General features: G+C 37.6%; 1 protein-coding gene across 1 annotated transcript in view; it reads left to right on the top strand.

The window, feature by feature from the left end:
- Positions 1-11,512, top strand: part of Herc6 (HECT and RLD domain containing E3 ubiquitin protein ligase family member 6) — a 55,918-nt gene extending 44,406 nt beyond the window's left edge. Inside the window, exons 16-23 of the mRNA XM_075955503.1 lie at positions 615-749; positions 1,943-2,086; positions 4,349-4,515; positions 6,085-6,148; positions 6,943-7,013; positions 8,915-9,098; positions 9,204-9,306; positions 10,307-11,512. Of these exons, the coding sequence (XP_075811618.1) occupies positions 615-749; positions 1,943-2,086; positions 4,349-4,515; positions 6,085-6,148; positions 6,943-7,013; positions 8,915-9,098; positions 9,204-9,306; positions 10,307-10,521 (1,083 nt within the window). The 3' untranslated portion in view covers positions 10,522-11,512. The remainder of the gene's footprint in view (positions 1-614; positions 750-1,942; positions 2,087-4,348; positions 4,516-6,084; positions 6,149-6,942; positions 7,014-8,914; positions 9,099-9,203; positions 9,307-10,306) is intronic.
- The last annotated feature ends 2,602 nt before the right edge of the window (positions 11,513-14,114 follow it).

The raw sequence follows: 14,114 nt of genomic DNA, 5'->3' as shown, positions 1-14,114 counted from the left end.
ATAGAGTGTTGGCAGTAAGACATAAAAGATATTTTATTAGAAATATTAGATGTAAATCAAGCCCGGTGCTTTGTGCCCTCAGGAGGTTTATGGAGGGGTGTATTATGAATTCAAGGAAGTTTGGCTGCCTGGTGAGACCTTCAGCAAGAGAAAAACAAAAGGAGCAACCCCCCCCCCAAAAAAAAACCAAAAACAAACAAACAAAAAAGCTACGGTTATTTTTTGTAAAAAAGTGGGGAATCAGGTAGACCAGGCTGGCCTTGAATGTGAACCTGGTATCTAATCAAGGCAGTCTTTAATTTCTTTCTAAAACATGTTTACAATTATGTGCTGTTTGTGTTTATGTTGCCATCCACATACGGAGTTCAGAGGACAACTTGCTTGGGTCCGTTCTCTCCTTCTAGCATATAGGTTCCCGAGAGGAAGCTGTGGTTAGGAGGACTGGCAGCGAGCTCCTTTGCCTTCTTAGCTAGCTCACTGGCCCCAGATCTTGAAGGTTTGATCCTCCAGTTTCTACTCACAGAGACTGTAGGCTTGTTTCACCATTCGCTTTTATCCATGATAGCCTTAAAGGTCCAAAGGAGAACCAACTGAAAATTGTTTTTTTCTAAAAGTGTGACACCATGGCACCTCAAGGAAGCATGAGACCAGTACTCTTTACACTGAGAGTCAGACGAAGCCACCTGGTTGAAGATGCCTTGTGCCAGTTAGGACAAGCTGAAAACTCTGACCTTAGGAAACCACTAACGGTAAAGAAAGAGGTCTTGCTGAACTTTTTATTGTGGGAGGGGACATTCATAATTAAGAAGTTGCATTCACAACTATGGTGATTAAGGTCTTAAGGTTTCTAGAAGCTCCCCCTTTCCATTAAGGGAATGGAATGTGGTAAGCTTCCAAAGAAAACAAATCCTGGAGGATAACACTCAGACCAGAGAGGATGACTTCTCAGTGAATAATTCAAGTCGAAAACAAAACAAAACAGTTTGATTTTAGAAATCAGACTCCCTTTGTATCTAGTTTTCTTATACTTTCTGGGGATATCGATAGAACATTCTTTCCTCTATAGAAAATGACTGTCCTTAAGAAGAAATATGTTAGCTTCAAGACAGATAAAAAATAGACCAAGCATGACAAGACTGTCCTTCCTAATCCTTGCCCTCACTATGAGTCCTGACCAGGCCAAAGAGCTTTTTCAAAGACCAGCAGAAAAGCTTTCTCAGCTAGAGTAGAAGATGAACGAACACTGTAGGAATGAAGCTTAAGCATGCTCATATTCAAACAATAGGGCCAGGGAGTGGCAGAGTGCTTGCCTAGCCTGCCTGAGGGCCCAATTCAATCTCCAGCACCATGTATTCGATATATAAATGAATGAAAGAAATGGAATTAGCCAGAAAAGGAATTGTCAGAGCAGGCAGAGTAAAATGAAGTCAGTACTAGGTCATGAAATCCAGATGCAGGAGTGGGTGCTATGACAACGAATTTACTGCAAAGGTGCTTAGCTCACAGTCACTGAGAGGGCTGCTTACCAGAGGTAGAGGCTGGAGAAACCAAAAGGCTGATCATTAGAGACAAGTCTGCACAGTCTAAAAGCTAATATGAAGACAGACAATAAGGTTAAATCACTGGAAATTGTTATGGCTCAAGGGTTTGAAGCATATCAAAATTTATACGAAGATATTATTCCTTCTTCCAGTGTTGAGTATGTCAGTCTAAAGGATCCATGTACTCATGGTCTAATCAACCTGAGAATCAGTGGGCTCCTGGCTTTCACAACTCGGCAGCAAACACTGAAGGAAAATAGAGTATGAGAAGATAAAGCAGTGTGTGGGTCTGGCAGTTCTAGAGAATTCGAGGAATGGTCAGGACAGGCCCGAGGTTTTTCCATTAAGGGCAAAAAGCTATATTTTGACTAAGAGCCTTGAAATAAATTTTCTTCCTATAGGTTGAATTTATTAAAGAAATGAGTGCTAAGAGTGCAGGGGCGAGTTCAGAGTTCTTCCACTATATATTTGAAGAGATGACAGACCCCAAATATGGAATGTTTGTGTATCCCGAAAAGAGCTCCAGCATGTGGTTTCCTGTCAATGTAAGTTATGTCTTTCTCATAAAACATAGTAAATGCTGCAATATGCAGACCATAGATAACAGTGTAAAATTAGGACTGTATGGCCCGGCTTCCCCATGTTGAGTAGTACCGCCTTACTCACGGAGCAGTAGCTGTGCCATGGCATGATCTGGCAGCATGTAGAAAACCAGACTTATCTAGGTGTGGTATTGCATACTTAACCCGTGTTCAAGGCACATGTAGAGGGGCAAAGCTTGAGGGCAGCTTGAACTGTTACTGGTGAGCTCAGGAAAACAAAACAAAACAAACAAATAAAAGAACATCACTCTGGCTCTACTCAAGATCTACAGAATCAGAACTCATGACTCATATAAAATCCCCTCGGTGATTCCTATACATATTAGATTTTAGTATTAATGAGGTGTCATTGAAATATAATAGACACAGAAAATACCCAATTTCACGATATACTTACAAACCAGTGAAATAACAAATGTGTACATCATTGCCAAAGACTCTCTCACACTCCTACATCCACCCTTCCTAAGCAACCACTGCTCTGCTTCCGGTCACTGAAGAGTGAACCATATTTTTATATAAATGAAATTAAATATGGTCAAATTTAGTATCTGTCTTTTTCAAGTGAATATAATTACTTTGAGATGCATCCATGCCATGGCATGTGCTCATAGTTCATTTCTTATTTTTTCAACTGTGGAGTGATATTCTATCACATGGATATCCTAAAACTGATTATGTAATCTCTAAGGAGTGGTTGTTTTTCCTTAATTTTGAGAGTTATAGTATAGAATGTTTCAAATTAGTAGAAACTGTTGATAGAATACTAGAGGTAATTTTTGAGTTTGAAAGTTAGTTAATTTGACTACAATTTTTTTCATTTTGTCTTTTTATACATTTTATTATACAGTGTCTAACTATGTATGCCAAGCTAGCCTTGAACTCACAATCTTCCTGCCTCTATCTTCTAAGTACTTGAATTAGGCATGCACCACATTCAGCAAAGCCCTCACTTTTAAGCATATTCATACTGTTTTGCTCAGTAGAAAACAGACACACACATACCCCCAATTTAAAAAAAAAAGCATATGGCTTGATAAAAGAGGAAAGTTTCACCAAAGTACATGTTACAAATTAAGGGCTAGCAAACAGACTAGGTTAGGAGAGGCCTTTCGAGATTGTACTCTACTTTTTACTGATTTCAAAATTCTCTCTGAGGAGTTACTACGTCAAGGAAAGTGGGGAGAATTATCACTCTTTGAGTTACTGACCCCCACAGACCGCTAACCGCAAGAATGGCACTGGAGTAAGGATCCTCGAATGTCATTCTAGTGATACTTCCTCCCTTGGGCTGCAGTTTGGTCCTGGAAAGCTTAGTTTTGGTTTGGTTTTCTACCCAGGACTACACAATGCAGAGAGGAAAAGTAAAGGCAGCTGTATTAGCCTGCTATTCTTGTTGTCCCTTTAATGCGCTACCAGAGTTCTTTGTTAAGCAGCCTATGTAGCTCAGAGCTCTAGAAGTCCAAGGGCATACATAGTGCTGACATTCATTGGCTCTCGCGAGGACTCTGGGCACAGGGTATCATGACAGGATCTTCTGCAGGCTAAGAGAAGCCACGGTAAGACAGGATGCCAGAGTGAGAAAGGGGCCCGTGAGAGCTACTCCAATGGTCAACCTCCACGCGGGGCTGCATTGCTGAGTGTGCGTTCACATCACACTCATCTGGCATTTGTTCTGCTAACTTGAAGCGTCAATGCAGAACCACCTTCCTTCCTCACGGTTGTTTTTCTCCGTGAATCGGAAGGCCAGGACCTTAAAGTTACAAAGGAAAACTATAATTGCTCCTGAGTGTTTGTTTCTACATTTCAGATACGCTATCAGTAACAAAAGTCTACTTAATGTTCTGTATTTTTAATTTATATTAAAAATTGTGCAAGAAGCTGGGCGTGCTGGCACATGGCCATAAGCCCACATTGGGGAGGTACAGGCAAGGTCACCCTCAACTATACAGTGAGTTTTGAGAACATCCTGTATGTGTCAAGCAAACAAACATAAACAACAGAAAGAACGTTATGGAAGATATTTAAATTTCACTATAACTTAGAGAGAGTATGAAATGTTTATTCTTTTTAAACCCAGTTTGTGTCTAACTTGTGATGTTAATTAGAAAAGGGAGGTAAAATTTGTTCTTCATTAGTCTAATTGTGTCTTTGTAAAACTAATTATGTATAATACATTAGGATTTTTTTTATTTTATTTTCTAGCCTAAGTTTGAGAAGAAGAGATATTTCCTCTTTGGGATCTTGTGTGGACTCTCCCTATCCAACTTAAAAGTTGTCAAACTTCCTTTCCCACTGGCTTTGTATAAAAAACTTCTGAAAAAAAAGACAACTTTGGAAGATTTAAAAGAACTCAGTCTTTCCTTGGGAACGTAAGTACATGCGTTGCTTGTCAAGAACAGTATTAAGGCCAGCTGCTGAAGCATAAATCGTATCACACACAAGGAAGGTCTTCACTTGTAATGCTGTGTGCCCTTCAGATGAGCATTAGCATGACTTGGCAGCCTTCAAAGCGAAGAAAAGTCAGATGTTCCTCTGATCACTACCAACACAATAAAAAGAGTTTGGACCTGGGCTGTTTTCCAAGGTGGAAAGTGCACAGGACAGTCCTCAGAATGCGCATCTGCTATTGTTTGTATCCTATAAATACATATTGTGCTATAAGTGCACATACATGTATATATGATTGATAAATATACGCAGTGTATACGTGCATATGTATATGGTTGATAAGTAGATACAGTACTAGGTATGTATATGCATATATACATGTAGTTTATAAATAAAGATAGTGCTATAAATGGATAGATGTATAGATTTGTTTTATACATAGGTGCAGTGGTGTACGAGTCCATATGCATAGAAGTGGTTTATAGATCCAATGCTATAAATTTGTGTGTGTACAGAGATATGATTTACAAATGGAATGTGAAAAGTGCACTATATTAATAAATGTGGTTTATAAATATATACAGTGCTATTAGTATGTGTATACAGAGATATTATTTATAAGGAGATATAGCGCTATAAATTTATGTAGATAGATGTGGTTTACAAATATAGTGCTTTGTGTATGTATATGTGGTTTATGAATTAGCCTACCATAAGTGCATATACATGTGGTTTTTAAATAGATATAGTGCCGTAAGTGCAAATATATATGTTATAAATAGATATAGTCCCATAAGTACACATGTATATGTATACATACATACATATATATATATATATATATATATATATATATATATATACACATATGGTTTATCAAAAAATGAAAGCATGCTTAGGGTCACTAGTAACTGAGTGAATTTACGTGAAATATCCTTTTCCTGCCAACAAGTTTTCCTTAAAGTGTTGACTAAAGATTGAGAGAAAAGATTCTTTTTCATGGACTATTAGTTGTAGATTTTTATTAAAGCAGAGTTTCTCAAGATTGGCAATTTTGAGATTTTTTTAGCTTTTCTACTATTAATGTGTTTGATTGGGGTCTAAACCTTGGGCCTGCTCCCTCTTGGACAAGAACATCTACTGCACTATAACCTCAGGCATCTGGTTGTTTGAATTCTCTTTGTGGGACATTGTTCTGGGCAATGTCATGGGTTTAATAGTGTCTGAGAACACTACTCACTAGATGACAGCCTTTAACTATGACAACCAAAGACATCTCCAGACTTTGCAAAATAAATTCTCCCCATGTTAGAGGTAAGGGCTTCTCTGTGTAATCATTTCACAATATGCAGCAGTATCAACAAGGTAGACTAACAAATCAAATTTTAAATCAAGATAATCCTAGGAAGATGAGTGGGAAAGAGTAGGAGAGAAATTTTAAACTGAATTTTGTACATGTCGATATTACTTAATTTTTCCCCATTGAGTGATTATTACTTTAAAATTTTACAATATCAAATATGTAATTTTAAACTATTTTTTTTCAATAGGAATTTGCAAGAAGTTCTCAATTGTGAGGCTGCTGATGTTGAAAAACTTGACATGTATTTTTACGTGAGTAACAGAAAAACCTAGATTATAGGTTAGCTTTAATCTGTTTTTTGGGTTTTGTTTGTTTGTTTGTTTTGTTTTGGTGAGGAATTGCTGGAGACTGAACCCATGCCAAGGAATGTATGACACACAGCCATTTTATTATAGAACCTTCAACATGGAATATCCACATTTTAAAAGATAATTTATTTCTGAACAATTTTTCTCTTATCTGGTTTTCATTTTGTATAGCTTATATCTACAGACTTTTTATATATGAATATAGCAAACATTTATTTGATTCAAACAATGTTCTCAACTAAACAGGGTAATTTGTGCTTGAAATATACAAATATAACATGTATTAAGAAGGGTTTAAATTTTTTTTTATATGGCAGGGCATGGTAGCTCCTGCCTTTATTTCCAGCAGCTGAGAGGCAGAGGCAAAAGATCTCTTTGTGTTCAAGGCCAGCCTGGCCTATATAGCAAGCTGCAGGTTAGCCAGGATTACATAGAGAGACCCTGTCTCAAAAATCGCGAGAAACTAAATGTGTGTGCGCGTGTGTGTGTGCGTGCACGCGTGTGTGTGTTTAAAAGTCTGGAGTTGAACATGGTGGTGCATCCTAGGAGATACATGAGACAATAGCAAGCTTGAGGCCAGCTTGGGCTACATATACAGACTCTGTCGCAACAAACAAAAGACTGAACTGAAAAATGGTTATCTATTTCGAGTCATTTTAAATCTTATAGGGAAAACGCACTGACAATAACAGTGGGCTTGGGTTTGTATTTATCAGTCAATTGCATTTTGGTTACAGATACACTGGGATCAAAAAGATGACGACTTAATTCCAGATGGGATCTCTGTACCTGTGGACCAAACCAACAGGTAAGAGCTAAGACCTAAACTATCCACTTTGAATAGGCATAACATGTTTGTATCAATACCATTTAAAATATATTTGAACTTCTCAGATGTTCATTTTAGTTCCTTGTCTTTTAAAATAATAAACAAGTAGGAGAAGAAAAGAAATGGTCAGGAATAAATATTTCTGTCATCTAAGAGACTTTTAGGCCCTATTCTATGCTAAACTATATTCCAGATACTAGTGATGGAGTTGTGAAAAAAAGACAAAATGTGTAACTTATATTAGAGTGGGTAGAAAGCAGATACCCAAATAGACTACCATGTAATGTATCAAATAAACCAGCTAGTATAAGCTTATGGAATCTGATTGCAAATTTTTCATCAATGTTCAAAGGTTATTATTTAAAGTATTAGTAACTTGATGTCAGTCATGGCAAGAATAATTAGAAAAATTGGCAAATGTTACAAATGAGGTTTTCCTTTCTGTCCTTTCTGTTTTCCCTCCCTTTGCCTTCTCTCTGTATTTCCCTTCCTCTGTCTTTTTATACCCTACTCTCCCCCACCTTCCTCTTGGAAAACGGCTGTTAACCATTCAGCATCACATGACTGGTTATGGGGAGGACATAAGGAGGTTGTTTAAACAAGTTAGTTCACAAGACAGTTTAAGGGGTAGATGGGGGTGTGTGTGAGTAGCCCCACTTAGCCTGCTTTCCATCACTATAATGGAACATCAAACACTGGGAAACTAAAAAGAAAAGATTTTTATTTGTCCCATAGTTCTGGAAATCTAAGAAGTACATCTGTTGTGGCTTTCTCGCTGGCAGCATCTTGAGTGTGAGCGGGCAGCACCTGACAAGACCTAAGGAGCATGAACATGTGTCCCTTTTGGTCTTTCTCACTCACCTTAGAAGGTGACCAGAGTTCAATCACAGGGCTCTATGTGGCAATTTTGTGTTACTTGAATCTTTCTCCAAGGCCCCACCATAAACACTACAGTCAGATCAAGTTTCTATCTTCATAATACCCAACAATGGGAGAAACAAATGTCAACATATAAATCTTTGTGAGACAGAGTCAAACCACATTCACACTGTGTCACTTGCCACCAGGATATCTATCACACTGTGAAAAGTGCATTCTGCCTAAGACAGACCTTGCAGAACTTGTTTCCACAAATTAGCTGTTGCTAGAAGAGAGACTGGGGGAGGAAAAGAAGTGCCTGCCCTGAGAACGTTACTTTTGTATGGCAATCTGATGACTGGATAGGAGTTTTTCATATCATTTGATTTGTTGCCTTAATATTTTTGATTTTCCTTGATTCCTTTTCCCGAAAGTGTTTTCAACGTGCTGTTTTTATGACAAACTTTTCAAGACTCTGTCTTAAAAGTTTGGTTCCCCTGAAGAAGATCTAAAAAATAAAAATTCAGGGCTGGAGAGATGGCTCAGGGGTTAAGAGCATTGTCTCCTCTTCCAAAGGTCCTGAGTTCAATTCCCAGCAACCACATGGTGGCTCACAACCATCTGTAATGGGGTCTGGTGCCCTCTTCTGGCCAGCAGGCATACACACAGACAGAATATTGTATACATAATAAATAAATAAATATTAAAAAATAAAAATAAAAAATAAATGTGTTTTCTTTGTTTAATGAGCTCATTGGGATATATCCCTATTGAAAGTCAAGGAGCGCTTATGTTCAGATTGGAATTATAAATCAGAACATACCAAAGTCTGAACCCTTCTATTATAGTCTCTAAGGACTTTTCTTCTAGCTGGCCAGGTTTTCATCTTCTGGTGTTGTACAGACTTTTATAGCACTACACGGAAGAAATACACTTTTATTTCCCAATAGAGTAAAAAAGCAAAATAGATAATGTTGTAGTCACTGATAAAGTATGCCATTTTTAATTTTTCTTCCCTCAAGGCAAATGTACGTTTCTAAGTATGTTGATTACATTTTTAATACTTCTGTAAAAACCATTTATGAGGAATTTCATAGAGGATTTTACACAGTGTGTAACCAGGATATAATTAGACAGTTCCATCCTGAAGAACTAATGAAAGCAATAATTGGAAATGCTGATTGTGACTGGGAGCAATTTGAAAATGTAAGTGAGTTTACTGATATATATGCCCCCTAAAACCTTCTCTGACTTTTCCAATTACCAATACATATCCCCCCTAAAACTCTCTTTTTTTCTTGTGTTCTCAAGAATTCAGTCTATGAAAAAGAATATCACAAAGCACATCCAACTATTCGACTCTTTTGGAAGGCTTTCCACGAATTAACTTCGGATGAAAAGAAAAAATTCCTCTGTAAGTATTGTAATAGGTATTCATTTTTAATGTAACAGATCATTCTTTTTTAATTTTAAATTTTTAAGTTAGTTTTACATACCAACTACAGTTCCCCCTCCCTCGCTTCCTCCTTCTCCCCCCACCTCCTCTCTTCACCTCTCCCCCTCCATCTACTCCTCAGAAAAGGGAAGGCCTCCACAGGGAGTCAACAATACCTGGCACATTAAGTTGAGGCAGGACTGAATCCCTCCCCACTGTATCAAGGCTGAGCAAGGCATCCCACTCCAAAAAGCCAGCTCCTGAACCAGGCATTGATCATGGTCCCACTGCCAGGGGCCCCACGCAAAGGCCAAGCCACACAATTATTATTCAATTAAAGGGTCTATTTCAGTCTTATGTAGGCTCCCCAACTGACTGTCCGGAGTCCATGAGTTCCCAGGGGCTCGGGTCAGCTGTCTGGGTGGCTTTCTCATCATGGTCTTGACCCCTCTTGTTCAGATACTCCCTCCTCGATCTCTTCGACTGAACTCCCAGAGCTCAGCCCAGTGCTTGCCTGTGGATCTCTGCATCTGCTTCCATCAGTTACTGGATAAAGGTTCTATGATTACAGTTAGAGTATTCGTCAATCTGATTACAGGGGAAGGCCAGTTTAGGCACTCTTTCCACTATTGCTAGGAGTCTTAACTGGGATCATCCTTGTGAATTCCTGGGAATTTCCCTAGCACCAGGTTTCTCCCTAACCCTCTATCAACATATTTCTTTCATTGTACTCCCACTCTGTCCCTCCCAAAACTCAACCATCCCATTCCCTCATGTTCTCATCCCTGTAGGGATGAGATAACATATATTATTGGCATGAATTTGTAGAGAACAAAACCCAAATGTTATGACTTTTCCAGGCTATACCTGCCCCTGTGCAGTACAAAAAGTGTCCTCAATATTTATTAATCCTTAATTTCTTCTTATTTATCTTGAGGTTTTTTATATGCAATACCTTAACAAAACTGTCCCTTTCTAGTGTTTCTTACAGGATGCGATAGGTTTCACATAAAAGGCCTACAGTTTGATGGAATAATATTTCGTTGTCCTCAAACTTTCAGTGAAGAGGATAACCCAAGAGCATTGACATGTCACAATATTCTAGACTTGCCTAAATATTCTACAATGGAAAGGATGAAGGAAGCACTTCAAGTGATAATCAACAATAACAAGGGTTTTACCTCATGGACCTGATGCTGAAATAATCCACTCTGAGCATTCTCATCACCAGCCTTAGGAATTAGGTCTTTGATTTCTGGGCTCTCCTGTCTTTCCTTAATCCAATTGGTACAAAAGGTTAAAGGATTTTACTTATAATTAGTTGGACAGTTTTTTGAGATAAAGAAGTTATAAATTAATACTTTTAGTGAAATAAAATTCTGTAAAACTTTTGGTATATTCCTAATCTTGCTATTAGAATGCTTGTTTAGAATGAAATATTTTCTGAACAACAATTATTATTTAATAATATGCTAAATATTTAAAATATTCAGTATTGGGGCTAGAGAGAGAACTCAGTGGTTAAAGCGCTGGCAGCTCTTCCAGAGGACCAGGGTTCAAATCCCAGCACCTACATGACTGGTCACATCCCATCAGTAACTCCAGTCCTAGCAGATCTAATACCTTTTTCTGGCCTCCAGGGCACTGCCTAGATGTGGCACAGAGACATACGTGCAGATAAAAAATTCATACATGTAAATTAAAAATAAAAAAATAATATTTATTTAAAATGTTGTTGTACCAATAGTAAACTATTGATTTGAAATAATATGTAACTCTGAAGATTAAGGAAAAGTATACACTGCTTTCAGCATAGTTTTGAGATATATAGATGTATATTTTGTATTAAGGAATATATTTTGAGTTTTTGAACTTAGTAATTGCCAAATAATTTATTTTCAAAATCCAAGTGTTGAGGTTTATGATTATTTGAACATATTTATACTTATACTCATTACAGCATTCCTGAAGCCATTTTAAATGTGGGTACTGTTATTCTGGTAAAATACTAAGCCCAATCAGAAACTCATCTAATGTCATTAGAAAAATGTGAAGAAGTTGAAATATGTCTTTTGATGATGTTATAAAATAAATAAAGCAATGTAACTACTATGGGAAATGGCCAGCACATCTTGCATACTGGTTTTACTTAATGTTAAAATGGAAAGTGCATTACACAGCTTTGAAATGATTTCACAGACTCCTGTGGTTTGTCCCGAGAGTGGTATACATGCTATTGTGACAGGTCCTTCCCATGAAAGCTCCTTTCCTGTAAGGATGCGGGATATCAGACTTAACAGACTTCACATGTGAGTTGTTCGCTGCACTCCAAAGCAACCAAGTGAATTAATAAACATAGAAGGTTATAAAATGATTGTTACTGACAGCAACAACAGAAACAAACAAATCACTAGGAGAAGGAACACTCCAGGTACTTCCCTTATTGCAGCATCGCTCCAGCATTGGACAAAGATGCATTTTTCTGATGTCTCTGGGCACCAACCATACATGTGGGACACATACATGCAGACAAAACATTCATTCACATAAAATAATAAATCTTAAAAAAAATTAAATTTCATCTCATTCCCCGCCTCTTTATACTTAGTTGTCTATTCTATTTCCATGGTAGAGGGAATGTGCTACTTGCTTTTGCAAGGCTGGTTCATTTCATTTATCATCATCATCATCATGTGATTTGGACATCGCTTGTCATTTCTCTGCTGTTTTCTGTTCCTTTACACAGTATACTGAGTCTTTAAAACAAATCTGTGAAGGTCTTGAATGATGTTTGTTGAACGAGGTTGCTTGTTTGTCCTGGCTGCCCAGAACCAAAATAATCACACAGAAACTATATTATTTAAATTACTGCTTGACCCATTAGTTCTAGCTTCTTATTGGCTGGCTCTTACATCTTAATTTAACCCATTTTTAGTAATCTGTGTATTGCCACATGGCTGTGGCTTACTGGCCAAAGTTCCAATGTCTATCTCCAGCGGGTGCAGGGCTTCTTTCTGACTCTGCCTCCTTTTCCCCAGTATTCAGTTTAGTTTTCCCCACCTACCTAAGTTCTGCCCTATGAACAGGCCAAGGCAGTTTCTTTATTCTGTATTCACAGCATACATAGGGAAATCCCATATCAGATGCTTTCTGCAAGAAGGACACCAGGTCACAGTAGGAAAGAGGGTTATTTGGTACCACCTACTGAGGGGAGTTGTAGCCTTTAAGGCTAAGTTCATTCCAGTGCATCCCACATCTCACCTGCGGCTTTCCTGGGTCCGACTCAATGATTTTTCTCAGCTTCTTTCTCTGAGTCCTTACCTTTGAGAAGCAGTTATTTTCATTTTCTTATTTTTATGAATCACATGTATGTTGGAAGACACTCAAACTTATACGGAACCCTCCTTGAGGGTCCGGCCTATTTCTGAACTCTTAGACATCTGGTCGGACTTCCTGAAGTGTTGTATTCTCTCTATTCTATAGCACATTTATACATTTATTTCTTCCATGTCTGTCTTAAACCTTACATCTTTTCTATCTTTCTTTTTCTACTCAAGAATTAAACACAGAAGCGTTCTTTCACCTTCCACAGTTTCACTTAATGTTTAGCCTACCCATAATCCAATAAATATTAAACAGAAGTAAACATCTCATACATTTTAACATTCTAAGTAATATGATGAAATCATGTGCCATATTAACCTGTTTCGCCAAGATATAAGCCATCTTTTAGTTTTTCACATTGGCAGGGAGGTACCATAGTGCTTCTGTTGAAGTAACTGCCACAATATGAGTAATGATATGGGAACTTTTAATATACCTAAGTCATAAAGCACTTCCTTGAAGTGAAAATTTAAACTTCTATAAAATTGTATAAAATGTGTTTATAAAAATGTGTGCATGCTTAGGAAAACATAAAACAACCTATATACAGTTCCAGACTACTACATTCTGGTGCCTCCATGCCTTTGAAAATAATGCCCTATAGATGAAGGGTGCTACAATATCCCAAACCAGACTTCAAGCTGCTTGAACTCATGGAGGCAATGGCAGTGTCAGAGTCTTATCTTAATATAGTCCCAGTGTAATATTTATTGTAGATTCTGCATGTGAACCCTCAAGAAAGTATTTTCAGTGAATAGATGTTCACTCTTTAAAAGGAAAGGGGAGTCCATCATCCAGTTTTATTTTTATTTTTAGTGTTTCATAGAGGAACTGACAGGTCACAGTGAAAGATTTAAAGAATATGAGGAAAACATTTTGCTGTCCAGATGCTAAGCATTTGAATCAAAAGTGGGGAGGAAGACCACGACCAACAACCTAACAGGAATCAATAAACAGTTATCATTGTTATCTGTTAGCATTGATGGCCTCAATTCCCAAATAAAAATAAAATTAGAAAACAGGATCCATCTTTTTGTCCCACTCAAGAAACACCCTAACATCAAATATAGACATCCTCAGTATAAAAGAATGGAAAAAGATATTCCAAACAAATGGACCCAAGAAGCAAGCAGGTATAGCTAGCTTAACATATGACCAAAGATAAAACAAAACAAAACAACTTCAAACCAAAACGAATCAAAAGGATAGGAAAGGACACTACACAGTCACCAAAGAATGAATCCACTTAGAGCATACATATTGCAATCCTAAACATTTACCCAAGTTAATAAAAGAAACACTGCTACAACTAAAATCACATATTGACCCTCACACAGTGATATTGGGTGATTTAATCATCCCACACCCACCAATAGACAGATCCTACAGACAAAAACTAAACA

The sequence above is a fragment of the Microtus pennsylvanicus genome, chromosome 21 (assembly GCF_037038515.1).
Source record: "Microtus pennsylvanicus isolate mMicPen1 chromosome 21, mMicPen1.hap1, whole genome shotgun sequence".
Classification (NCBI taxonomy): Eukaryota; Metazoa; Chordata; class Mammalia; order Rodentia; family Cricetidae; genus Microtus; species Microtus pennsylvanicus.
The sequence above is the reverse complement of the archived record's forward strand: the minus strand, read 5'-3'. Positions and strand labels throughout refer to the sequence as shown.